The sequence below is a fragment of the Leptidea sinapis genome, chromosome 30, assembly GCF_905404315.1.
Source record: "Leptidea sinapis chromosome 30, ilLepSina1.1, whole genome shotgun sequence".
NCBI lineage: Eukaryota > Metazoa > Arthropoda > Insecta > Lepidoptera > Pieridae > Leptidea > Leptidea sinapis.
In genome coordinates, this window is record NC_066294.1 from 10582890 (window position 1) to 10608994 (window position 26105).

At 34.3% G+C, this 26105-nt stretch overlaps 1 protein-coding gene across 3 annotated transcripts in view; it reads right to left on the minus strand.

Moving 5' to 3' along the window:
• Nucleotides 1-8430: 8430 nt before the first annotated feature.
• LOC126973795 (roundabout homolog 2-like) overlaps nucleotides 8431-26105 on the minus strand; it is a 97637-nt gene continuing 79962 nt past the window's right edge. For all 3 annotated transcript variants that reach the window (XM_050821115.1, XM_050821116.1, XM_050821117.1), the window contains exons 3-11: nucleotides 18538-18867; nucleotides 16472-16625; nucleotides 14567-14697; nucleotides 14178-14450; nucleotides 12784-14097; nucleotides 12371-12704; nucleotides 12110-12282; nucleotides 10984-11330; nucleotides 8431-10902 (exon numbers count right to left, since the gene is read on the minus strand). In XM_050821115.1, coding sequence (XP_050677072.1) covers nucleotides 10324-10902; nucleotides 10984-11330; nucleotides 12110-12282; nucleotides 12371-12704; nucleotides 12784-14097; nucleotides 14178-14450; nucleotides 14567-14697; nucleotides 16472-16625; nucleotides 18538-18867 — 3635 coding nt within the window. In that variant the 3' untranslated portion in view covers nucleotides 8431-10323. The remainder of the gene's footprint in view (nucleotides 10903-10983; nucleotides 11331-12109; nucleotides 12283-12370; nucleotides 12705-12783; nucleotides 14098-14177; nucleotides 14451-14566; nucleotides 14698-16471; nucleotides 16626-18537; nucleotides 18868-26105) is intronic.

Here is a 26105-nt window from a genome sequence, read left to right on the forward strand (position 1 = left end):
ACACGTTAAAACATAAGTGGCATTCTGTTATCTTCAAAACTTGAAGAGTTGCAATTACATTTACGGTGAGGTGAACATTTAACAGTTTTACCGTGAACAGTGTAAAAAGTTAAGTTGCGATCTCATTGCGATATGAAAGATCCTATGAGAGGCAAGTATGCTGAGGGCTCGATATTAAAAGGCTTAGAAGTGTTGGGCCCGAAAAGCCTCTGAAGATCGCTGTAGCTCGCCCACTTAAGCACAGTATTAAGGGCACTTCCGACTCAGGGGCGACCCTATATTATCCTTGCCTTTTACGTACATGAAGAGAAAATTTTATATTCGTTTTATGTTATCCTGATTACAAACAGGCGTATACAATTTTAAGTAGGTAATTAGAGGTAATTATAAATGATGAGATGGGTCCGTAAATAATACAACGGAGAGGAAATGGAGAGGTATTTTCAAGTGCTAATAAATTTTGGTGAAAAATTTTGATTATGATGAAAGCTACTCGAGTTATGACAGATAAATAAAATAATATTTATCTTCCCGGGAACTGAGTAAGTTATTTTTCTTTCTACTTCTTATGAGTGAAAATAAATAGTATTAATTAAAAAAAAAGTATCGTTGGTGGAAGAAATTCATAATTATTGTGTGTCGTAGTAAAGAAATAGCGAAGGCTGTTATGAAACTGTGAAATGCAGCTTGTTCTAATAGCATATCGAATTGTTTAGTTTATGAAACTTTCCAGTAAGTTAAAGAGAAAAATATCATTGGTTAAAGATTTAGGGTTGGCTAGATGAAAATTCAAAGGTTATTGATTATAATATTAACCAGAGATAGACATCATAAAATGTGACGTCATATCTTTGTTTTGTTATTTTTCTTTTTGTTTTGCGAGATAAGGACAGAAGATACCAGTGGGAGGCTTTGCACCGGATGCCGGCTAGATTATGGGTACCACAACGGCGCTTATTTCTGCTGTGAAGCAGAAATGTGTATGCATTACTGTGTTTCAGTCTGAAGGGCGCTAGTGAAATTACTGGGCAAATGAAACTTGACAACTTATGTCTCAAGATGACGAGAACAGTTGTAGTGCCGCTCAAATTTTTTGGGTTTTTCAATAATCCAGAGCGGCGCTGCATTGTAAAAGGCAGGGCGTATCAATTACCAACAGCTGAATGTCCTGCTCGTCTCGTTACTTATTTTCATAAAAAAAAGACAGTCAGTTCAAAGATTTCACTATCTGGAACCTTGTATTTCTTTTTTTTATTTTCAGTTTATATCACAATACGATAAGATCTGAAAGAAAATGTCAGGGATTGGGAATGGAATGTTGAAATAGCTAATTTAATGAACTAATCAAATATATAAGGCGAGTGTGTGGCAAGTTGTCCGAAGAAGACCTCGTAGAACATTCATCGACCAAACTGGTGACGTTTTAAAAAAAGGTTCAAAGCACCTGGAATTGGTGAGCATGTATGAAGGAAGAATTTAAGGAGTGTGTGTGTGTGTGTGCTTACATCATTATGGTTAATCTTAGTTTATTATAAAAAATTAAAGAAAATCAGTCAACTACGTAACGCATTTTTAATTTTTACTTAAAAGCATTCCATTATCAAAACAGACCACAGACACCACACCTTTTATTGAAATCACATTTTGTACGACAAGCCACCCCTCAATGACGCCGATGCGACGAAACGTTATCAAGCCATTAATTTTTAATTGAATTATACTCATTGCGTATTTGAATCACTTAGAAACATGATCAAGCATATTGTCTTAATCAAATTTTATGTAATTAGAGATGCCTGATATATTTACAAATATTTCCATAAATTAAATGAAAAATAAATAACGTATTTTTTGGGTGTCTTCCGAGGACAATCAAGCATACATAGGGGTCATACACACCACACTTCGTCACAGAAACTGTAGTATATGGGACGAGAAGATTTTACGGAGCTTACCGAACGCTACCCATTCGAGTATTTATATAATAACTAGCTGATACCCTCGACTTAGGCTGCGTGCACACAAGACTAAGCACGTAGTACTTATAAAAATCTTTGATTCTTAAATCTTTATTAACTTTATATTTAATGAAGATTCGGAATATATTTGTTCTAGTGGCCCTTAGGCCAAGTGTCTAAAGAATAAAACTAAGAAGACTTCATTATTAAAGTATATCCAATTTTCCATGATGCTCGCTCAAATGAACACCATTATCATTTTATTTATATTGATATTATTATAATATTAATTGATTGTTTTTTTTTTGTTTGAGTGGAAAAGAGTCATAGGACACATGACTCTTTTCCACAGTCATTTTATACCTGTCACATTCATATAACAGGTATGAAGATGGTTCTCATCCACTTAATATCTTTATTCGGGCTGGGGGGCCGGTCATTCTGGTTCATGTGCGTGAAAGGATGCTCTGTGTGACTTGTCGATCCTGATGCGGACTTTGCTTTTACGATCATCATCATCAGCCGGAAGACGTCCAATGCTGGACAGAGGCCTCCCCAAAAGATTTCCACGACGATCGGTCCTGCGCTGCCCTCATCCAACGTATTCCGGCTATCTTGACCAGACTGTCGGGGGTAACATCTTGTGGGGGACCTACCAACACTGAGTCTTCCGGTACGTGGTCGCCATACGAGGACTTTACTGCCCCAACGGCCATCTGCCTGTCAAACTATGTGCCCTGCCCACTGCCACTTCAGTTTCGCAATCACTTGGACTATTTCGATAACTTTGGTTCTGCTCATTTCTGATTCGATTTCGCAGGGAAACTCCGAGCATAGCCCTCTCCATTGCTCTCTGAGCGACAATGAGCTTTCTCATAAGGCCCGTAGTTAGTGACTACATCTGCGTACCGTAAGTCATCACTGGCAACACACACTGGTTGAAAACCTTCATATTCAGACACTGTGGTATTTAAGACGAGAAGATTTTACGTAGCTTACCGAACGCTGCCCATCCGAGTTGGATTCGACGTGTGAACTCTTTTGCGAAATTCGACCTGCCTAACTGGATTGCTTGTCCGAGGTAGAAGTACTCGTCGACAATTTCGAGAGTACAGTTCTCAATTGTTATGGGAGTAGGTGCGACATGCACATTTGACATGATCTTCATCTTGTCCATGTTCATTTTGAGACATAGTCCTTGGGATGCTATATTGAGGCCGTCGAGCAAATCGCTTAAGTCTTCCATGGCCGATTCCATGGTCTTCGAAGGTGAGTGATGTATTCGCCGTTGATGTTAATTCCCAGTCCGTTCCAGTCCAGAAGCTTAAAGACTTCTTCCAACGCAGCGGTGAACAGCTTGGACGATATGACATCGCCTTGTCTGACTCCCCGCCGCAGTAGGATAGGCTTTAAGATCTGATCCTGGAGACGGACTAACATGGTGGCGTTTCTATACAAACACTTCAACGCTTTGATACATCGGTAATCAATGTGGCACCTCTGGAGAGATTGAAGCACCGCCCAGGTCTCGATCGAATCAAAGGCTTTCTCATAGTCCACGAACGCCAAGCATAGTGGCTGGTTATACTGTTCTGTCTTCTGTATAACCTGCCGCAGCGTATGTATGTGGTCTATGGTGCTATAGCCTTTTCGGAATCCGACTTGTTCCGGAGGCTGGAAGTTGTCAACTCAAATGTTGTTTGTATACTGCCGAACTTAAAGGCTGGAAACACTCCTTTGTTCATTTACCATCAAGTAACCGATCAAGCTTGAGGTCCCTTCTTAATTTAAAAATAAAATATTATTCGGCTTAACGTCTGAACACAGAACAGGCGTAGAAGATTCACCTATCTATACTAATATTTTAAAGAGGTACAGTTTGTGAGTTTGTGAGGCTGTAGAGGGTACCAAAAGGAAGCCACACTATTTGTGAGTGTCATATGCTATAAATTAAAATGAATAGATAAATTAACCGAATAAAAGAAAATACTCTTTTGTGGTAGTCGGTTTGCAGGAAAAACATTCGAATGAAAACTTTTCTTACGAAAACTGCCTTAACGATGAGAGAAGTTTGATTATTTTGTATATATTTATGTTTTGGCAGCAAAAGAACACCAACAACTATGGTTAAAACTGATATAATTATATATTTGTATAACTTAAATTATTTGTACCCTTATTTATACTTCAAATTATATGAGGAAAATCTTTTTGAAGTTATACTTCTTTAGGTGCGTTATGAAAAAATGATGAGAGTGAAAATTTAAGATGCGCGCGCATCACTTTAACACAAAAGAAACAGGGTGAAGTTCGTTCCTAAAACTTTCTGACGTTTGCGACATTCGTTATTTTTTTTTTTGGTATCGTTCATTATTAGGATAGGCAAAGGATTCAAGCCGGTACAGCCGTATTCGTTATTTAATAATTAATTGTCAAAGTCATCGTTGCAAGATTTTTACTATAATATTGTTTTTTCTACAAACGTAGAATAGCACGAGGAATAAATAATTTTAAGGATTTATGCTTTGTTAGGCCAAAGAATTATAACTGCTTGCGTACATACATAATTACACACACACTTTTTTTTGATGTCATCAGTAAGGCTATTTAAATGCAGATATTAAATTTATTATTTATGACATTTTAAGTATCTATTAAAAGTACCTAACCTAGGACTTAACTATCTAAAGCTCTAAATAAAATAATAAACTTAATTTTCTCACCTCACTATATCTCACTTGTAGCTTTTGCTATAAAAATCTGGGTAGTAAATGTAAATTTAAATAGCGTTAGAAATAAACGATAGCAGTATATAAGACTTAACCGGTAATTATCTTTACGGAAGAAATATTTCCGTCGGTTCGCAACACCGAGAGCGTTGATCAGTTAACTTTAAAGCTCATTAAAATTGATGCTTCATTCGCTACGTGTAAAATTCCATGCCAGCGGAAAATTAAAACGATACCCCAGGCGACCGCTGCTTTTCCACTCTACATAAAAACTGGGGTAAGAGAAAAACATGAAATATACGTTCACTGTATAACTTCATAAAACAAAAAGTGTAAGAGACAGAAAATTATATCAGCCAAAATTTAGGAATTATTATGGAGAACTACTAACTACTTATTACTCAGGCAAACACCAAAAATTAGCAAGTGTTGAGTAAAAATTTTGTATGTTATTTATATTATATATATACTAGCTGAACCGACAGACGTTGTTCTGTAGATAATAAAAAAATACTGTTTAAAGGAATTTGCCTATAATATTTCAAAACATCAAGAATTATTTCGTAAAAATTGCTCCCTGATGTTATAATGAAATTGTTTCACAGCGGAACTGTCAAACCATGCGTCAATAAATTCTCTCATAAAAAAAAATGACCTTACAAAACAAATATTATATTATGGGTCCCAAATCGAAATAAAAACTATCCTATCTTTCAAGTTGGACCAAACTGCACTCCATGAAGTAATCCCCATTAAAATCCGCTCATTATTTTAGGAGTCCATTGCGGACAAACAACGCGACACGTAATTTATATATATATTAAGATATATATATTTATTTGATTAGAAGTGTTCATTATACAAAGTATTGTTGTAAATAAGAGCGAGTACAATATATTTAGTTCTAACTTTGTATACTGTTTTAGAAATAAATTAATAAAAAAAGTACTAATGTATGCACGCAAGAAGATATACTTCTTGGCCTAACGAAGCCAAAATCATATGATAATAATGGACGAAGAAACCAAAAAAAACTACGAATGGCGCAAACATCAGAACATTTTAGGAACCAACTAAAACCTGTGACTATTGTATTACAGTGATGGGCGCGCTTCTAGAAATTTCATTCTCATCTTATTTTTCATAACGCGCCTAAACAACTCTTAAATCAACAGAAACTTCAATAACGTATACACGCGTAATCCTAAAGATATTCGATATGAAAATTTACGATTTTGTGTTTCAGAGACAAAGCGTTAGGCCTACGAATAGCTTGTCCATTGTTTGTGCCTTTATATGGGCAGGATACTGTTATCGTACAGTAACAGACCGACCACAACCCATTGCTAAATACTCACGAATAACGTACTTACAACGAGTGTCGGGTTGAGATTTGGTTTATGAATTGCTCGCAAATTGAAAATGTCAACAATAGTAATGGATACATTTGATTTAATTTAAATTTCGCTCTTCGGCCATCTGCGTGCGTTCGATAATCCAGTTCGTACTACGGAGGTTAACGTTATTTTTCATGGATGAATACAATTTTTGTTGTCAATTACGTGCTCGATACAGCTCTGGTAGACTGAATTTTATTGATAAATGTATGAATAGTTTTATGTTTACATTCTCGGATGACTGTTTTGTATATTGTTATGATATTACGTTGTGTTACGAAATTTAAAAGAATTGTTAAAAAACGTTTGTGTGGTAAAGGTTATTATAACATAAACGACTTTCTTAACACATATCATTATGTGGAATGGAACGAACACCCTCAAGCTATTTAATCTTCTATCTTCTATCTTCTATAATATATATAAAAATGAATTGCTTTGTTCGTTAGCCTCGCTAAAACTCGAGAACAGCTGAACCGATTTGGCTAATTTTAGACTTAAACTAATTGTGGAAGTCCAGAGAAGGTTTAAAAGGTGAATAAATATGAAAATGCTCGGAATTAAATAAAAACATCGATTTTAATTTTCCTTTGATGTGTCCACCGTTGTTCAGAAACCCAATTAAAATAATAATTTAAAATGAATAACCAATTAGAACTTTTATATCTTTCTAACTTTCTCAGGAGGTAAAACATAAACTTAATTTTGGGTAACAGGTAGCAGGGAGATTAACTACAGTTTTAAATTATCAGATTATTTTTAAATCTTAAGTTTTGACAAAAAATAAAAATATAAACACCGATAGTGTTATACTAATTATAAATATTTATTGTACGATGTTACATTGTAATCTCTATTTTATTCAAAGGAAGCCTGAGGCATACTTTTTCGAATGGGTGATAGTTTTTGACTTTCAATAAGTGAGATTATAATATTATGTTTTGAATAAAAATATTTGAATTTGATCTATAATTAAAGTATCTAGTATCACCTGGTATAAAAAATAATAATAATATATAAAAATAATAATATTGGATGCTGCCTGCAACGTTGTTTGCGTGGATGGAGAAGCAGAAAAATACTATATCAGTACCAAGCGTGAAAATATGAAGCCTCTATATTGTCCCGACCTCTTTTCAAAAAACTTTGTACAAAATTACCTTTTTTCTTCTAGCACCAATCATGAACAAATACAGCCAATATGTTGCTCCAGTCGCATTGGTGAAAGTTTCATAAAATACTGTCCAGTAGTTCTAGAGATTAGCGTGTTTAAACAACAGACAACAGAAAAATTTATTTTTATATTTTTGTGCTACAACAACATTCTCTTAGGTATCTACAACGACTATTTGGAAAATAATATCCAACGCACAGGCACGTCGACTCTACAGTTTTTTTTTAAATACGGGATGAGACGAGCAGGACGTTCAGCTGATGGTAATTGTTAAGCCCTGCCCATTACAATACAGTGCCACTCAGGATTCTTGAAAAGCCCAAAAATTTTGAGCGGCACTACAATCGCGCTCGTTACCATGAAACATAAGATGTTATGTCTATTTTGTCAAGTAACTTCAGTAGCTACGGCTCCCTCCAGACCGACTGCTTCACGGCAGAAATAGGCGCCGTTGTATTTTCCATAATCTAGCCTCCTGTGCAAAGAAGACTCCCACTGGTAAATAACACACTTGGGCCTGGGATTTCCCTATTCTTTTTATATAAATTATTTACTCATCGGTCTAAATTTCAACTAAAACTGTCATATTAGTTATAAGCTGATTAAAAATTGTGGAATATTGAAAATGGACATGCTATAATTATGTTTATAATTTAAGTTTATAAAGTTGTCATAATAAGTGAAATAAAATAATACTAGCTTTTTATATAAGTAAATATAAGTGGTTCTTTGTATTTGCTTTTTAAGTTTTCAAGCACTCGATGATTTTGTTAATATATTCATTATTGCAAGAATCTCGAACAAAAAGTTTGATGTCAAATTCTTAGCAATAATTTTAAAGAATTTTTATAAGTGATGAGTGATGTTAAAATGTTACATTTACAAAGATACGGGGATCTTATATTATGGTTTAATTAAATGATATCAAGACCCAATATTTAATCAACTTCAAAAAGGGAGGTTCTCATTACGTCTGTGAAACGTGTTAATATCACAAAACACAAATTGTTTTACAAATTACTTTTAGTGCCCGTTTTAAGGATTATGCATTTATGCGCGAATTTTAATTAGTTGCCATGTATTAAATAAACATATTTTTAATTTGGATTTGCATGTCATTGTAATCTTTTCCAAGATATAATATAGATCAGGTATTAAAAAAAATCACACCATATTTTATAAATATTTATTTGTCACAGAATTTATTACAATATTATAGGCCACATAAACAAGTGGGTATTGTAATGTAATCTTAATACCAGTTAATCAAAAACATAACTTAATTCAAAGTTATATATTTTTTTTTAATGTGTGTAGGTCGATATTCAAAAAGATACAATATAAACACCTACTTCACTTATTTTCAGTCACGGACTAGTAAAAAAAGAAGGACTCCACGCCGTGATATTAGCAAGTGAAGCACCTTTATGCTAGTGTGTGTGCGGTTACGGGGTATACCAGATACACAATTTTTTCTCCTTTAAATAATCATATATCCACAAATACTTTTATAGTATTATTTTTAACACTTATTCACAACGCACGACGGCGTTTTTAAATATTTTATTGCGACTGATCTGTCACAGACGATGGCAAATCTCATAATGGCGGCCGATCGACTTGTATCAGTGTAAGTGTATGCGTGGGGCTATATATTCACACGTTTACCGGCTTGTTTTGGTGCCTCACTCTTATGTAAGGTGACACGGAGCCCTTCTTATTTTACTCGTCCGTGTTTTCAGTATACGAAAGTAGTAATAAAGTAGTGCAAATTATTTTCAATAAAATATTCTTCTTTTTCACACTTTTTATTTGAGAAAATTCATGTACAAAAGAATTAGTTAAAATTTTACAGTCGCTCAGATATTTTAGTTTATTAGTTTTGGAACAGCGCAGTTGCTTCATGTTCTTTAACGTATATAGCATTTATATTTGTAGATGTTTACTTGTATGTTTAACGATAGGTACTTCACTATTTTGTTTACATTTAAACCAATGTCAATGTCATCGTGTTAACAACCGTGGGCTATTTTTCAATTCGCTTGCTGTATCGTTATTTTAAAACAGCATTTAATGAAGTAACTATATAATGTATCATCTTATTTATGTTACGTACTCAAGTTTTAACAAAGTTCACTATTTGCATCTAATACCTATAAACATGATATGCAAGTTTACAATCGTGCTATTTATCAGTATAACAAGTGATTAAATTTAATCCATATCACATCAACTTACGTAGCTTAGACCTCTCTTAAATAAAAGCATATTTTGAATTTCTCTCACAACTCCAATTTAGTTTCGTAATAATTAGGAATTCTATGGCACATTAAATATAACTAAATTTCGTAATGCTAGCTAAAGTAACTACACAAGATATGCAGAACAATTTGTGCTTAAAACCATTAGGACATAGTTTTCAACTTCTAAAACAGTTTAATAACACTCGTTACAATTCGAAACTACTTTCACATTATATTTTAGTCTAATCACACTTCCTGCTTTCTAGTTTAGGCTACTATAATAACTTAAGCATTGTTTAAACCATAATGAAGTCTATTTACACTAATAGGTCAGTATATTCGTCAAATTATTGCCAAGCGTTATTTGTTCGGTATAAAGACTTAGTCTTATGTTATAGGTAATGATTACAAATTCATTTATCGATATACAGACGGACAATTAACCATCATCAATCCCCATGTCAATACATTGAACTTTTCATGTTATAATTTAATATTCTCATTATATTTACACTATTTACAATATTATACACACTTATATTTTATAACAATAGACTAGCGAAAGATGCATTAAAATTTTAGTTATCAGAAAATCGATTTAACTATCGTTACAAAAATTATAAAATTAGTGCCTTAAATTTAGGCCAAACAAACACTAAACAGTCTTTTTGGAATCAATTTTATTAGTAGGAAACGAAGTTCGTAATAGCGTGAAGGAAGAACTGCGATTCTTTGTAATGTTCACTTACTATAAATTGTCTGTCATCACTTTGGTTATACGTCAGTTTGGCACAAATCGCCGAAAACCGGCAAGGCGTGATACTACCGAGTGACAGAGTCGACACGAGAATGTGGTGCCGAAGCGGAATGTGTGTTCGCTGCTGTAATATTACTTTTAACATTTTGCGAATGTCGAAATGATGTAAATCTCGATATTGTGCGTGTACCGTCGTTATCAAAATTAGGTCTCTCATACTGATGTTTCGGCCTTTGTTTGTTTTGTTGCATTACTTTGAACTCATCATAACCACCATCTTCATCATAATTTTCATCATCTGATTCATCTTGCCCAAATGCACGATACGTTGACTCGGTTTCAGAATTTTTCCTTGAACTCACTCCATACGTTCTGCCTATCAAGGACTGTGTTACGTCAGGTTTAGTATTATTATCACAAATTCGATCATCAATATTTTGATTGTACCTGATCTGTGTTTTTTTAGATTTATCTAACGATGGCAGGTCATAAAACTTCAAAACATTAGGATGACCTTGGAAATATTTTTCACTATAAACATTTCTATTGTAATATCCACCATTACTAGCCGGGTACAGTTCTTCATCTGGAGCGAAACGGGTATCAAAGTTATCAACATTTTTACCGCTTGATGGAAACCAACCCTGAAAGAAAAATTTCGGCTTAACAAAAATATTTATATGCTACTTACATTAGTTTATATCTTTCATAAAAATATAACATACCAGAGAACTAACACACTGTCTTGTATTAGTTACTAAGGTCACTGAAGCATATGCTGCAGGAGAAGTGGCTGTTTTGCTCGTATTCCATTCATTTCCATTAACCCTAGAAGCTGTAACTTCTGCATATTCTGGGAGTGGTTGTGCAACTTTATCGTATTCTGAATTTGCCTTTTCCTTGCTCTGGCTTGATTGGTTACTAGACATACATAAGCCAGGTTGATTTTCCATCCATAATAATGATTCCGTTTTCGTAACTGTATTTTTATTGTAACAACTACTTAATGGATGAGACAAAGATACTGCTGCTTTTATATTCATTTGAGTAACTAGACTCGTCCCATTTGAATCTAAAACGATAACAATATTGTTATTTAACTTAAACATCAGCATCAATTTCACAAAACTGTTTGTTTTCAAGAAGATAGATATTATGACAATACAATCTCACTGCAATGTCTTTACATTTGGATTTGTATCATTTTCTTTATGCCTAGATTGTGAATGTTAAGTGAAAAAATCCACTGTGCTAGTGAGAGAGCTTGTGATACCTTTCAACTCGAAAGTAATCTAGCACCCTCCGCCTCGCATGGCAAAGCCTCCATCAAACAAACGCTTGGAACCCTATCCACCCCACGACACCCGTGGAATGTTTTTAATTTTGAAATTCTGATCCTAGGGAATACGTAAGTGCTCTGACATAAGTCGTCTCACCTTTGTTTTAGGAATATTTGAAACATATTTATTATGTATGATTATTTTTATCTGCAACATTTAACGATATCATCGATCATGACATTGCCATTTTTCACGGCAGGTTTAGGTCAAATAAAATAAAAAATTTAGAAAAAAATACTATCACAATATATAATAGTTTATGTTAGATTGTTAACTAGTTTACTTATTACTTCCTCACTTTTTTTTTGTAATAAATATTCAAATTGCGTAATTGAATATTATCAATAACATTCTAGTTACTTAAACTTCTCTTTTTAACTTGTTGAATGTACCTAATTAGAATAACCAACCTAGAACTATCTAAGTGCAAATCAATTGTTAATGTTAGGTTGAGTTGTTGTTGATACATCTAATAAAATAAAATACTTTTTACTGAATTTATTATACTCACCATAAATATTTGGAAGCGCAGTTTTCTTTGAAAATATATTGTGCCTGCGAATATAAAGGATGCCAGCAATCATTATAACTTTGAAGAGTACTATTGCTCCAATTAAAAAGTAAAACCATGATTCGAGTACAAAATCTCCAGCAACTATCGATACTTCGCCATTATTTGGATATCTGCAAAAAAATATTTTTAATGAATTGCTTTTGCAATTATTAAAAAGTAACGAGATTTTTAAAACAGCATGATAAAAACTGTACAAACCTCAATAATGGATCGAGTCCTATAGATCTGGTATCAATATTTAAATATACTTTCTGGCTGAACGGCCCCAAGCCTACAATTGTTTCAGCTGCAATTTGTACTGAATAGCTCACGCCAGAAGTTAAATTGGTCATTATAAGACTCGTCGCCTGATGCACTGTAGTATTTATAGCAATCATGGATTTATTGGCTGGTATATCTAACCAATTCACCAAAACATTGTATCCTGTTATGACGCCATTTTGTAAATTTTGATCAGGTGGCTGCCATTTCAAGTGTACAGTTGTTACGTTAACAATGAACATTTCTATATTTGTTGGTGGACCATCCGGAACTACAAATTTTAATAAAATATTAGTATCTTAATAGAATGTGTTATAGCGTCATCATTTTGTATATAAATTGTTACTTACCGTCATCTAGAGTTTGAGCTACTCTTGAATTGGAAGGTTTTCCTTCAAATTTCTTGTAAAAAGGTACAAGAAAAAATTCATATTTGGTATATTTATTCAATGATGTTATTTCATACCCGGACACATCATTCGAATGTAAAATTGTTTTCATTTTATATTCATTCGTATTATTATCTAATGGCCTGTAGTATATAAATAATCCTTCCAAATAGAAAAAATTTAGAATCTCCCACATTAATTTTATTGTATTTGAATCTATAGGAGTTGCTTCAATAAGCTCTACGATGCTATCAGTCATAATATTTTTTCTATACTCAGTGTTATTCAAATAAGGGCCGTTATCCCAAATTGATAAATCTTCACCAACAATCACTGCTTCTGAGATAGGACTTGGTCCTGATAAGCCATGGGAGTTTTCTGCTCTAGCTATAAACATATATGTTATGCCTGGTACTAATGATCGAACAATATAATGTGTTTGATGTATTTTCTTAGCGGCAATAATCCAGCCTCTTGAATTTCGTGGTGTATTATTTCCAGACAAAGTTTCCCTTGAGAAAACTTCAACTTGATATCCGAGTATGGACGAAGAACCAATTTTATTATTTTGATTCCATGTTATTGTTACAGTAGTGCCTGTTATATTATATATTACTGGCTTCGTTGGTGGTCCTGGTAATGCAGATACGTCAGCAGCTCTAAAGAAATGGATATTAGGATTGGTTGGACTGTCCACTGTTAAAAATCCACTCCAAACATATTTTCCATGAGGTGAAGAAGCAACACACGTGTAGGTACCACTATCAGTTCTATCCAGATCCTTTAAAATTAATGTACCATCACTTGAAATATTTCTTCTATGATTTTGTATTAATGCTTCCCCTTCAAAATACCATGCAATTATCGGTTCAGGTGTGCCCATTGCCGAGCAGGGGAAAACAGCCATCGATTTTAGAGGTAACGTTTGATTAGAGGGGCCATTTGTTATTATTGGAGGTGGTCGGTCATCGTCTGACGTCACTGTTAGCTTTCCCCTTATGAGTGAACTTCCAGCAAAGTTGACCGCTGAACAAACGATTGTACTTCCAGTATCATTTTTATTTGTTCCATTGATTGTCAATGTTGTTACACCATCTATAACAGGTGATGCAATATATTTATATTTAGCAGTCCCTGGAAATATAATTGTTCTATTTCCTTCTAAACTCCAAAATAAAGTGGGTTCTGGTTTTCCACTAGCGGTACAAGTAAATGTGGTGGTTGTACCACTTTCGACAATATGCGACGTTGGTTTCAACGTTATTGAAGGAGGATCTAAAACAAGAAATTAAAATTAACTTCGATTCTGATCATTGATAATAGTTTTAATATCTTTAACAAAAAATAAAGCATACCATAGACAGTTAAATAACCACTAGCACTAACTGCACCGACAGTATTCTCTGCTTCACAAGTATATTCCCCTTCATCAGCTAAAATAACGTTATCAAGCCTAAGGCTTCTGTCATCTAAGAGTTTGACACGACCCAGCGGCATATTTCCACCGCCTGCGGTCCTCCGCCACAAAACATCGGGTAAGGGGTCACCTCCAACCCTACATTGAAATGTCACGCTGCCACTAGTTTGTGCAATGATGTCTTCTGGTCCCGCAATAAGGTAGGGCTTAACTGTAAAAAAATACTTTATTAAAACATCCAACAGTATGATGCTCAAAAATGTAATAAATTAGTTTTGATAATTGGTCGATAATCAGTTTGGAAGCATTTATTAACAGGTCACTTACTGTGAATTCGTAAGGTAGCAATAGCAGATTCTCTTGTACCAGCTGCATTTCTAGCAATACATTGATATCTTCCAGCATCAGTTTGTCTGGCATCTTGAATCACAAGGCTTCCACCATCCACCAAATGTATTCTAAAACAATGATGCAATGTTTTCACATTAGCATTATTTTAATTTTCATTATTGCAAACAAAGCACATTGTAGCTGTACTTCAAATATAGGGCGGAATTATTCAATAGAAAATTAACATTTAATAAGGGGTCGGGTACGTCAGAACTATTGAGATTTTTGCTTGATTGCTAGTCGGGCTCTTCAAATATCCCCTTCTTTAAAACTTTGATGTACCCTCCCTATGACTGTTAATTATTTTTATGCTTCAACGTACACACGTCACACCCTAAGATTCAAAGTTCTTAGCTTATAAAAATTCATAGATCACAAATTTAATAAATTTCTTTCCAAATACCAAGATTGATTTTAATTTGGGGGCTTTGCTTTTGTGTCAGGCAGATTTTTATTTAAAAAAGCAACAAAATGAGCAGGGCCTGCATTGACATTACAATGCAGTGCCACTCAGGATTATTGATTGAAAACAAAATTCATAGTGGCATCGCAATTATTGCGCCCGTCACATCGACACGTAAGATTTTTAGTCTCATTAGTCCATTAATGTCAATAGCTGCAACCCTTCAAACCAAAGCACAATTTTACTTTTCTGAAGAAAGACTGTGGTACCTTAGCTGGTATCTTGGGCAGCCTGTCACTAGTTTGTGAAATAACCAAAATATCTTAATTACAATAATAAAACGGATGAAGCTAATAATTTATGAGTTTATTATGGTGGGTGATTCTACACCTCCGCAACCTGAACGCAGTAATATAATTCAATATTTCATCAAATATTACCTTATTTTTGTTTATGACAGCTACTTAAATCAGACATCTATATCATCTCATTGAATTCATGTCTTTATTAGTTGACAGACTCAACTTATAATTACTACAAAACAAAACAAAAATCACTCGTACTCTAATGTAACATTTCGACGCCCCATTTAACTCTCGACGAATCTTGGAGTACCAACCACCCTTGATGCATATGTAAGTGGACTATCATTTTGCGTCGTTGACCATAATCTATTGACATTGTCAAGTAATGACTATTCCTATGGGCTTGTTATATTCAAAATCAAATATTTTTATTCAAAATAGAATGTGACTTACTGAAAGTCAAAAACTACCACCCATTCTAAAAAAGTATGATTTAGACGGGCGGAACAGGCGGGCTTCTTTATTTCATAAAAATATGTTTACAAAGTAATATTGTACAGTAAAATTTATTTAATACTACTACTACATACTTAATAGCCTGAGGGTGGTCGCTCCATTTCCAATCAGTGGCATCATTAAGAAAGTCATTTAGCTAGTAACTTTTACCACACAAATGTTCTTTAACAACTTGAATTTGGTAATTCATTTGTTTTTAACATTTTCTGCCCCACAAAAGTCTTACTAACTCGACTTAGTCGAGTAAAAGGCATAATTAGTTTATATATGTTCCTGGTGCTAACATTATGGTTATGACAGTTTCTAGCAAAATCGCTTATGTGCCTATGTACATACATACATAAGATTATCAAGAATATATTGAGAAGCAACAGTCAAAATTTTCATTTCTTTAAATTTTGTTCTAAACGATCCTGTAGGAGCTAGGCTATGAGTAGCGTGAATAGCCCTCTTCTGATAAAAATTTCGAATACTATTTTAATTCATATTAATTAAATTTTTTTATTTATTAAATTCAATTTCAAATCATGTTTATGATTGGCTTCATTAATATACTGGAGAATTTATTTAATAAAAGAATAAAAATAAATGGAAAAAAGATATCTAAAGCAAAATTACCTGGAATCACCATCGAAGTGCAGTATTTGTCCATTCTTCTTCCAATACACAGTTGGTTCTGGTGAACCACGTGGCGGCGAACACTCTAATATTACAGTTTCACCTTGTGCCGTTTGAGTATTCACTGGCTCAAGACGAAAATCTTCTCGAAGCACTAAAATATTTAGAATATGATAAAACAAAGCTCAATAAAAAATGTTTGAAAGAATCTAAGCCATTTTACCAAATTACATTTTTTGCTATAGATAAATAAATATGATAGATGAGTCATTAAGTATAATATGTTTTATCAAATAAATAAACTAACACTGTGTCTACAATATTTATATTTAAAAAACTAACGGGTGATAGGCAATTAGCGTAGAAAGCAGGCTAGGTCTTAGGCCCGGTATCAACCAGAGCGGAGAGGATAGGACATGTATTTTGATAACTAATTCGTTCCAGCCAAAATCATGCCTTCTCCCCGCGCCTCGCACACCCGAAACCGTTGCTATAAACACAGCTCTCATCTCCTCTCCCCTGGTGGAAATAAACTGACAGCTACGCGGCTTATCTCCTCTCGTCTCCTCTCCACTTTGGTGGATACCGGGCCTTACTTACGTTCAATTTGAAGAGCAACTAATGAACTGGGCTACAGAAACTTCAAGGCAACGAGTGCAATAGTGGTGTCGCATTAACTCAGATTTAGATTTTTAAAGAATACTGAGTTGTTATTGGGCAGGGTGTATCACTTACCATAAAGTGATAAGGTTTAAAAGGCGTTCAACTACCATAAGTCACATACACACACGAATCGTTTCATACCAGTGCGATCGTCTATGATATAACTATGTATTCTTGTAAAATATAACTGTGTAAATGAATCAAGAGAAGGCGAATTAGTACAGACTAATAAAATGTAAAAGTCTGTGAGTTTGGAAATTGGTTTTTTTATTCGTTGTTCCAGGGGTAATTGTTATTACACGCTCTGTCAAAATTTGAGAAATCTAGCTGTTGAGGTTCATAAGATAAAGGCACAATGACAGACAGACAGACGGACGAATGAAAAGCGGAATTAAAGTGGTAGGAATACCTTTCGGATTTGGAATATTATTTATTTATTAAGGAAACAAACAGAAATATAACTATAGTAAAATGAAATTAATTAAAATATAAAAATTACAATATTGAATATATCTTAGAATAGTTTCACTAAAATTACAAAATAATACAAATACACAGAATTATGACAATAGAACGTTAAGATAAGTAAAAAGTATATAAATCAAGACAACGACAGACATACTAGTGGATATTATAATTAATAAAGATACTAGGCTTAAGGTAAGGATAATAATAATTGTTACATAAATAAAATATGAAAACAAAATTTTTTGAACGAAGCCCTGAACCCACGACCTCTCGCGTTCCGTGCGTTCTCTCCCAACTGAGCCAACCATTCGAGTGACGTATCGTCAAAAAATTTTGTATGCTTTGTTCAACTTTCAGGCTGTTGCTTCATCTACAGGATCTACTTTACAGTTATATAACCTGCTCAAACCCAATATTTGTATATTAGGAAATTGAGATAAGATGTCGCTCTTGCTAATCTAAACAATTTTTTATGTAATATAAAATTTGAAAACAATTAATTATTTGTATATTAATCCTAGAAGTGAGGGTTATCACTTTAAAAACATAACAAATTTATATGATAATTGTTGTTTTAACTTATTCTTAATGTGAGAATCTAATGAAGAACACAATATTCTGTGAACAGGCACGCGAAACCCAATATTGGTTCTAGGAGTCAATACGTTGAAAGTTATTATACTCTGCATGCGTAATTTTTTTTCTTCCATGCCATCCAACGCGTCATTGCTGAAGAGGTTGCGGGGTAGCCCTAACATCATTCTGCAAACCATTGCTATTCATTACGATGCGCCAATTATAAAGGCATTTATGCGGCTTCATGTGCCTATTTAGTTATAATTATACTAACATTATTTTGGACATTTTACTAACAATTATTATGGATTTTTTCTGAATTAAAGTATTATTATTATTAAAATGATCATAGTACTTACCAGCTACGTGTAACGTTGCGTTACGACTCCTGGCCGTTCCATACGGGTTGGTCGCTTCACACCAATACACTCCAGCGTCTGAATGTGCTCGACCATGTGTTGCTCTCAAGAAAAACAACCCTCCCGCAGGCAAGAGACTTCTATGAGTATCAGATACAACAAGAACACCGCCCTTGTACCATCGTATGGTTGGAGATGGTGAGCCACCAGCTCTGCAGTTGAGAGTGGCTGGTTGGTGTCTTGCTACAGTGACGTCTAGAGGCTGCTCAATGATATATGGTGCTTCCCCACTGCTCATGTAGTCATCGCTCATTCCTCCTGTTACGGCACCTGTTTAAAAAAAAACCTCATGAACACTGTAAGCGAACACTGTAACTTTAACTCTATTTATATGACGGACAGGGGTCCGTCATTCCGTTGAACTCGCTATAGGATATATACCAGTAGTTAGTGACCCTGCCTACTGAACTGGAGGTCCCTGGTTCGAATCCCGGTAGGTGCAATCATAATATATGATGAATATGAATGTTTGTTTCCGAGTCATGGATGTTTATATGTATTTATGTATGTTTAAGTAAGTATGTTGTATTAAATATATCGTAGTATTAGTACTCATAGTACAGGATCTGCCTAGTTTGGGGCAAGATAATTTGTGTAAAAGTCTGTCAATATTATTATTTATTAAATAACACTGGAATATTTCAAACGGCATAGTTGTAATAAACAGATTGGTTCGTGTATTCCGTATAATCAGTATTTTCGAAAAAAACTATGTAACTGAAAGGGACATTAAATTGTTCACTAGTTCAAATTGGTTTAAACGTACTTTTTATAACTCAATCTCAATTTTAATTAAATATAAAATAGTGGTCAGTAATAATTTGTATACCATACTTATGAAAAATCGGAAGTGCTAATAATTAGCTAACTTCAATGTGCTTAAAACTTACATAATAATTTTTGTAAGCTAGCTATAAATTTATGCTCAGAGTAATTTTTTCCATTGAATTTACTCGCCTTATTGTGCAATGATAGCCGGAAAACAATCCACAGAATATATTGGCGGAAGAAAAAGCTATATAAAAACAAGAGTACAGGGTAAACGAGTGTGCGGGTATTCTGATGATAAGTGGCTACCCTCGTTTACTTACAAGCTCTCTCTACTAGAGAATTTATGTTCGTGTTGCTAGAAAAAATTAGATTTATTAAATTTTATCGTCAAATCCATTGTGCTACTCTTGACCTTTCTGTTTACATAAACATCTGCAGCTATCCTCTGTATTATATTATTACTCAAAGGTATTTTTTATCAGGATGCCATGAATTAACACCAGTGGGAGGTTCCTTTGCACAGAATGCCGGCTAGATTATCGATACCACAACGGCACTTATTTCTGCCGTGAAGCAGTACCTAATGTGTAAGCATTACTGTATTTCAGTCTGAAGGTTGAATACTGGGCAAATGAGACTTAACATCTTATGTCTCAAGGTGCCGAGCGCAGTTGTAGTGCCGCTCAGAATTTTAAGGGTTTTACAAGAATCCTGAGTGGCACTGCATTGAAATGGGCAGGGCGTGTCAATTGCCATCAGTTGAACGTCCTGCTCGTCTCGTCCCTTATTCTCATAAAAAATATTCTTTAACAACACCATTATAAAGATTATCTATGCCTATTGATGAATAATAGACATATTAGGACCTACACATATTATCAAAAATGTGTTAAATCTTGATAAAACACCTCAAAATATAAGCTCAAATTTCCTTAGAATACTTTAAGCATAATATAGTTTTTGAGTTATTAACAAAAAATTAATAAGAACTATCTTTTTTTCATCTTAATTAGTTAATAACAGTTGCAATATTTTATGCTAATACATAGATACTTTCGAAGCATTTTTTGACGTCATTCCGAAATGAATGATCCATTTTTGATATTGTTTAATAGTCCATATTATGTTTATGTTCTAAAAAATTTGTTATGTTTTTCAAGTGACAACCCTCACTACTAGGATTAATACAGAAATAAAATTTGAATAAAAAAGAAAATACAATACAGAAAAGTTCCGTGGCAGAGCTCTCCCAACCTAGCTAACCCTTCTAGTGACGTATTGTCATAAAATCTGGTATGCTTTGTTCAACTCTCAGGTTGTAGCTTCATCTACAGAATCTACTTTACAGTTGATAGCCTGCTCAACCCCAATATTGGGAGAGCACTGCCATAGAACGCCAGAGGTCGTGGGTTCGAGTCCCGCATCGTTCATAAAATTTTATTTGTGTATGTTAATGTTATGTTTATAGTTGATACAACAGATTTTATGAAGCACCATCTATCAACATTTTGTAAGATTCTTTCAGAATGTCTATTAATTGCATGCAAGTATTCCCATGAAAATGCAAAAATAAAAGTAATTATTAACAATCACTGTGCAATTGAGTAAAGTATGTCATTATATTTCGTCTAAAACATCACTCAATAACAATGCACCGTAAACATAGGCCTAGTGATCCCCTATAGGATGTTGGTCTTGGACCCTCGCAACTTTGTTTACAACGAAACGCGCAGATGTTAGTTTTTGACACACAATTTGATGTACGCCTATTGTTACCTACGGGCATTATTACAAAAATCTTTTAGAAAAAATACAATTTCACCAAAATCGAAGCGTCCGCGTCGGTAATGGTCTGGAATTCGTTTTTGGACGCACAGCAAAATAAAGATTAGCCCATTGTGCAAAATGAATTTTGTGTTTATTTATTCACGTGTCCCAACATTGCGAATGCGGTTCGTTCAAGGGCTAATCTATAATTGAATCTCCATTCGATCTGTTATCTTTCGATTTTTTGTTTGGGATTCCCTTTGTAGGTTTTGGATTTTGAGATCTGAGTTGTCTGCTATAACAAAATGCACTTTACATAATATTGTAGGTACTATTCTACAAAGTTCTTACTTTGTCATTATTGTATGATAATGTTATGTATGAGGTGTATGAAGATGCTTATTTTTTTATAGAAGAATTCAAAAAAGCGCGTTTACAGGTCACCGGTGCCCACATTATCATGCAACACCGGAGGAATCACGTGAGAGTTGCCACCCTTTTAGGAAAGCGTATGCAATTTTATTGATGGTACCCATTATCAGTGGCTCCTTTGCACAGGATGCCAGCTAGATTATGGGCACCACAACGGCATCTATTTCTGCCGTGAAGCAGCAATGTGTAAGCATTATTGTGTTTCGTTCTGAAGGGCGCCGTAGCTAGTAAAATTACTGGGCAAATGGGACTTAATATCTTATGTCTCAAGGTGACAAGCGCAATTGTAGTGCTCCTCAGAATTTTAGGGTTTTTCAAAAATCCTGAGCGGTACTGCATTGTAATGAGCAGGGCGTATCAATTATCATCAGCTGAACGCCCTGCTCGTCTCGTCCCTTATTTTCATAAAAAAACGGTACTCATTGTATAGTTTGGTTGTACGTGGAAGAAATTTCTTCTTAAACCGCACCGTAGAGGAACAAGGATGACAACCTAATTTGTGGCGTGTCACGCGAAGCTGGAATTTGGCAGTAGGAATCACATCAAATAGCTCTTCGAAACATTCCTCGTGATAAATGCGTTGGAAGACATTCAATGAAACTACGTCTCCACGCATATTTTGTATATTTCACTGTTTAAGGCCTATCGCAGACGACAGACTATCCGTGACGCACTTTTATGTCTGTAATAAAAACACCGATAGAATTATATGCAGCAACGCGTACGACGCGCAAAAAGTCTGACACACAAAATATCCTAAATCTGACAGACCGCGCCACACCGCGCCGCCAAAAAAATATAACGTTCGCGTCAACACGCGCTAACGCAGACGATGCTCACTTTAGTCTGTCGACTGCACTTGGTAGTGATTGACGTGTATCATGACGCTAGACAACGATGTATCGACGTTGATACAAGCAATAGAAAACAGACCAGCACTGTATGAGATATCTCTGGCAGAGTATCATGACAGAAATTTAAAAATAAAATTGTGGGATGAAGTGTGCAAATTTATTTTGATAATTTCTTTTTTTATATCTCAAGTACGAAATAAAACAGCGCAATCTATGTACTTCCATTGCGTTTACGAGTACATCCCTACAGTTCTGTCGACAAAATGACCGAAAGTGTATGTCGTGTGCGTTGAGTCTGTGTAATATCTGCCAAAGATATTTAGCGCGCATTGCAGACTTTTTGGGTGCCGCAGACTCAATCGCACAAATAGTGTGTCATCTGCGGTATGCCTAATATAACTATTTATGCCTGCGGTAGTGTAACAGGAATGTATGAGTAGGTATCACTTCTAAATAATGAAATTATAGAATAAATTATTTGAGTTTAAATTTGATGTCTTTATGTTGATTATACCTAAGTGTAACTAGAATAATGAAATATTCCTTCATAAATGTAAGGAAAGGTTTAGATATAGTAGATTCATTATGCCAGGGCATGCGTTCAAAGCAATTCCGGTATTTTTTTTCATCATCAACATTAATATGTTTGGGTAATGGAGAGACCTTGTGCTAGAAAGTGTATAAAGGTGATATGAAAAAAATGTGTGTCCATTTTGAATCCTGAACAATATGAATTATTTATACAAAAAAAGTATGTGTAACAAAGTAAAAATCCTTAAAATTATTTGTTCCTCCTGCTAATCTACGTTTGTAGAAATAATAAAATTGTATAAATTTTGCAAATATGGCTTTGACAATTAATTATAAATAACGAATACGGCTGTACGGGCTTGAACCCTTTGCCTGTCCTAATAATGGACGAAGAAACCAAAAAAAATAATAATAACGAATGTCGCAAACGTCAGAAAATTATAACCAACTTCACCCTGTTACTTTTGTGTTACAGTTAATTAATGTTAATTCTTAACACTCATAATTTTTTCATAACGCGCCTAAATAAGTATAACTTCAAAAAACAAATTATTCGACTGTGATACCAACACCTAAACCTATCTTTTCAATGCCGCCATACTAGTCCACAAGAGTTGTTTCTGTAGAACAAAATGTTGAGATAAAAATGAGATTTGCTGGAACGCAAGATACATAAAATATTGTTTATGTTGATCTCGATACATTACTTTATCGCACATAAAACCAACTTTATTGCTCGGCTTCGCGTTTGAACTCTATCGATTGCCGGATATAAAAGGAATCTTCTATACAAAACTATAAGGAAACCAAAATTTATATGTTTAAACAATATTTTCTCAGCTCGACAATTATAACTTATTTATATTATTCTTAGAATACAGATAAATGTAAAATATACTAAATTGTGCTGTCATATAAAGATATGGGCACTTAAATCTCATGTCTAATATTATAGACAATTCTCGTGTCGCGGTTTTTATGGATTGGTGTTGTATGAAATTTTGTGGGCATATCGGGTAGGTCTGAGAATCGGCCAACATCTATTTTTCATGCCCCTAAATGATAAGGGTGACCTACCCCAAAACTTTTTTTTAACAAATTTATTTATTTTTATTTTATTAAGATTCAGCATTAAAAAATACATACAACTTCAACACCTATTCACGGCAGAAATAGGCGCCGTTGTGGTAGCCATAAACTAGCCAACATCCTGTGCAAAGGATCCTCCCCCTGGTAAAAAAGTCAACTACGTTTGGCATAACATGAAACTTATTAGATTCAATGGTAAACGACATATTATTAAAAAAAATTCGATATCTGAATCTCATTTTGTCGAGGTGTACTTAAATGATATTATAATTGATAAAAATTTAACTGTTTTCATTTATTTGAGCCAATGAAATTATGTTGAGATGGTCTTATTGCAGTATATCAATATATTTTATCGGCTTCATTGCACAGGATGCTGGCTAGTTTATGGATACCACAACGGAGCCTATTTCTGCCGTGAAGCAGTAATGCGTAAAGATTACTGTGTTTCGGTTTGAAAGGCGCCGTAGCTAGTGAAATTACTGGGCAAATGAGAATTAACATCTTATGTCTCAAGATGACGAGCGTAATTGTAGTGGTGCTCGGAATTTTAGGGTTTTTCAAAAATCCTGAGCGGCATTGCATTGTTATGGGCAGGGCGTATCAATTACCATCAGCTGAACATCCTACTCGTCTCGTCCCATATCTTTATAAAAAAAAACATTTAATACTGCAAAAGGATTCAGTTTAAGTAGTATTTTTGAAATTTAATGGCTCCTTAACTAGAATGTAAATTAACAACGGTTTATTTTCTAAAATAAATAATGGAAAAATAAGAAAGTAGTTATACGATACGATACTTCACATCAGCTTTAAATTTCACTCGACACTTTCAATAAATTTATTCTCTAACGACTTACTATGTAATGAAAGGAGGCCATTGCAAAGATCATTTTCGAATCACACGCGTATAATTACGTTCTATTGTTCAAAAAAGTCTCGTTAAAAAAACTGCGAGGGTGCGGGTCCCCTGCTAATTTGGCATGGCACATGTTGACACGCGTAAGAGTGAAAAATAAATAAAAAATCGGTCACAGACATAGCTTTCGCATTTGAGTCGCAATCGGCCACGCGGCGACGACGTCCGTTATTTACAACTTCCTGTGTTTTTTTGTCACGCTAAAACTGATTTAAATCAACTACTAACATCATATTGGGCGATGTATATGCTTTAACTATATGATCCCAGAAAATGTGCAAAAGAAATGTGTTACGAATTTTTTTTAAGCTATTGCATAGCTTCTATCGCGGGCCTTGAGCGTGGAGACCGAATCCAGAAATTCCGTAACGAAAATAACCTAACACTTACTTACTAGATGTATATAGATATTTCGCCACGGTTATTTCAGTTACCGTGGAATAGCGTTTATCACGTATGCTTTTTGTGCAGAAGGACCCAGGTTCGACCCTGGGGTACGTCATGATTATTAATTTTTTTTGATCACGTTTTTTTATTATGTTTTATTATTATGACAAGCATTTTTATTTAGTTTCACCTGTCCCGTTGTCTGTCTGTAATCAAATCTTGCAAGTTAAATTTTACTCAATTCACTTTTACTTTTTTTTTATTAGTTTTATTTAAAAAAAAACTGCATAAATAAAATAAATAAATAATTATAATTGCATAAGTTGATAAAAAATGCTATGCAATAGCTTTACCGTGGCAGTCCCCGAGTGCCACACGTCTTTTTTTTTTAAACGTGTTTGTGTGTTCAAGGTTTGTATAACATAAATGATTTTCTTAAATGAAACCACAGACTGGGAATGGAGTGATCACCCTCAGGTTATTAAATTATAAATGTTCATTGCACGCATATATTAAAAAAAAATGAAGCCCGCTGAGTTTCTTGCGCTCGTTCTTCTCTTGTCAGGGGCACACTATTTCGAATAGGTGGTAGTTTTTGACGTTCAATAAGTGATTTTAAGTCCTATTTTGAATAAAAGTATTTGAATATTTACCAAAATGTTTTTGAATTACTATAGTAATACAGAAAATTGTATTTATATGGGATGTGTTCGCCAGTTAATATCTACATCAACAAGATATACACAAAAGGCTGAGTT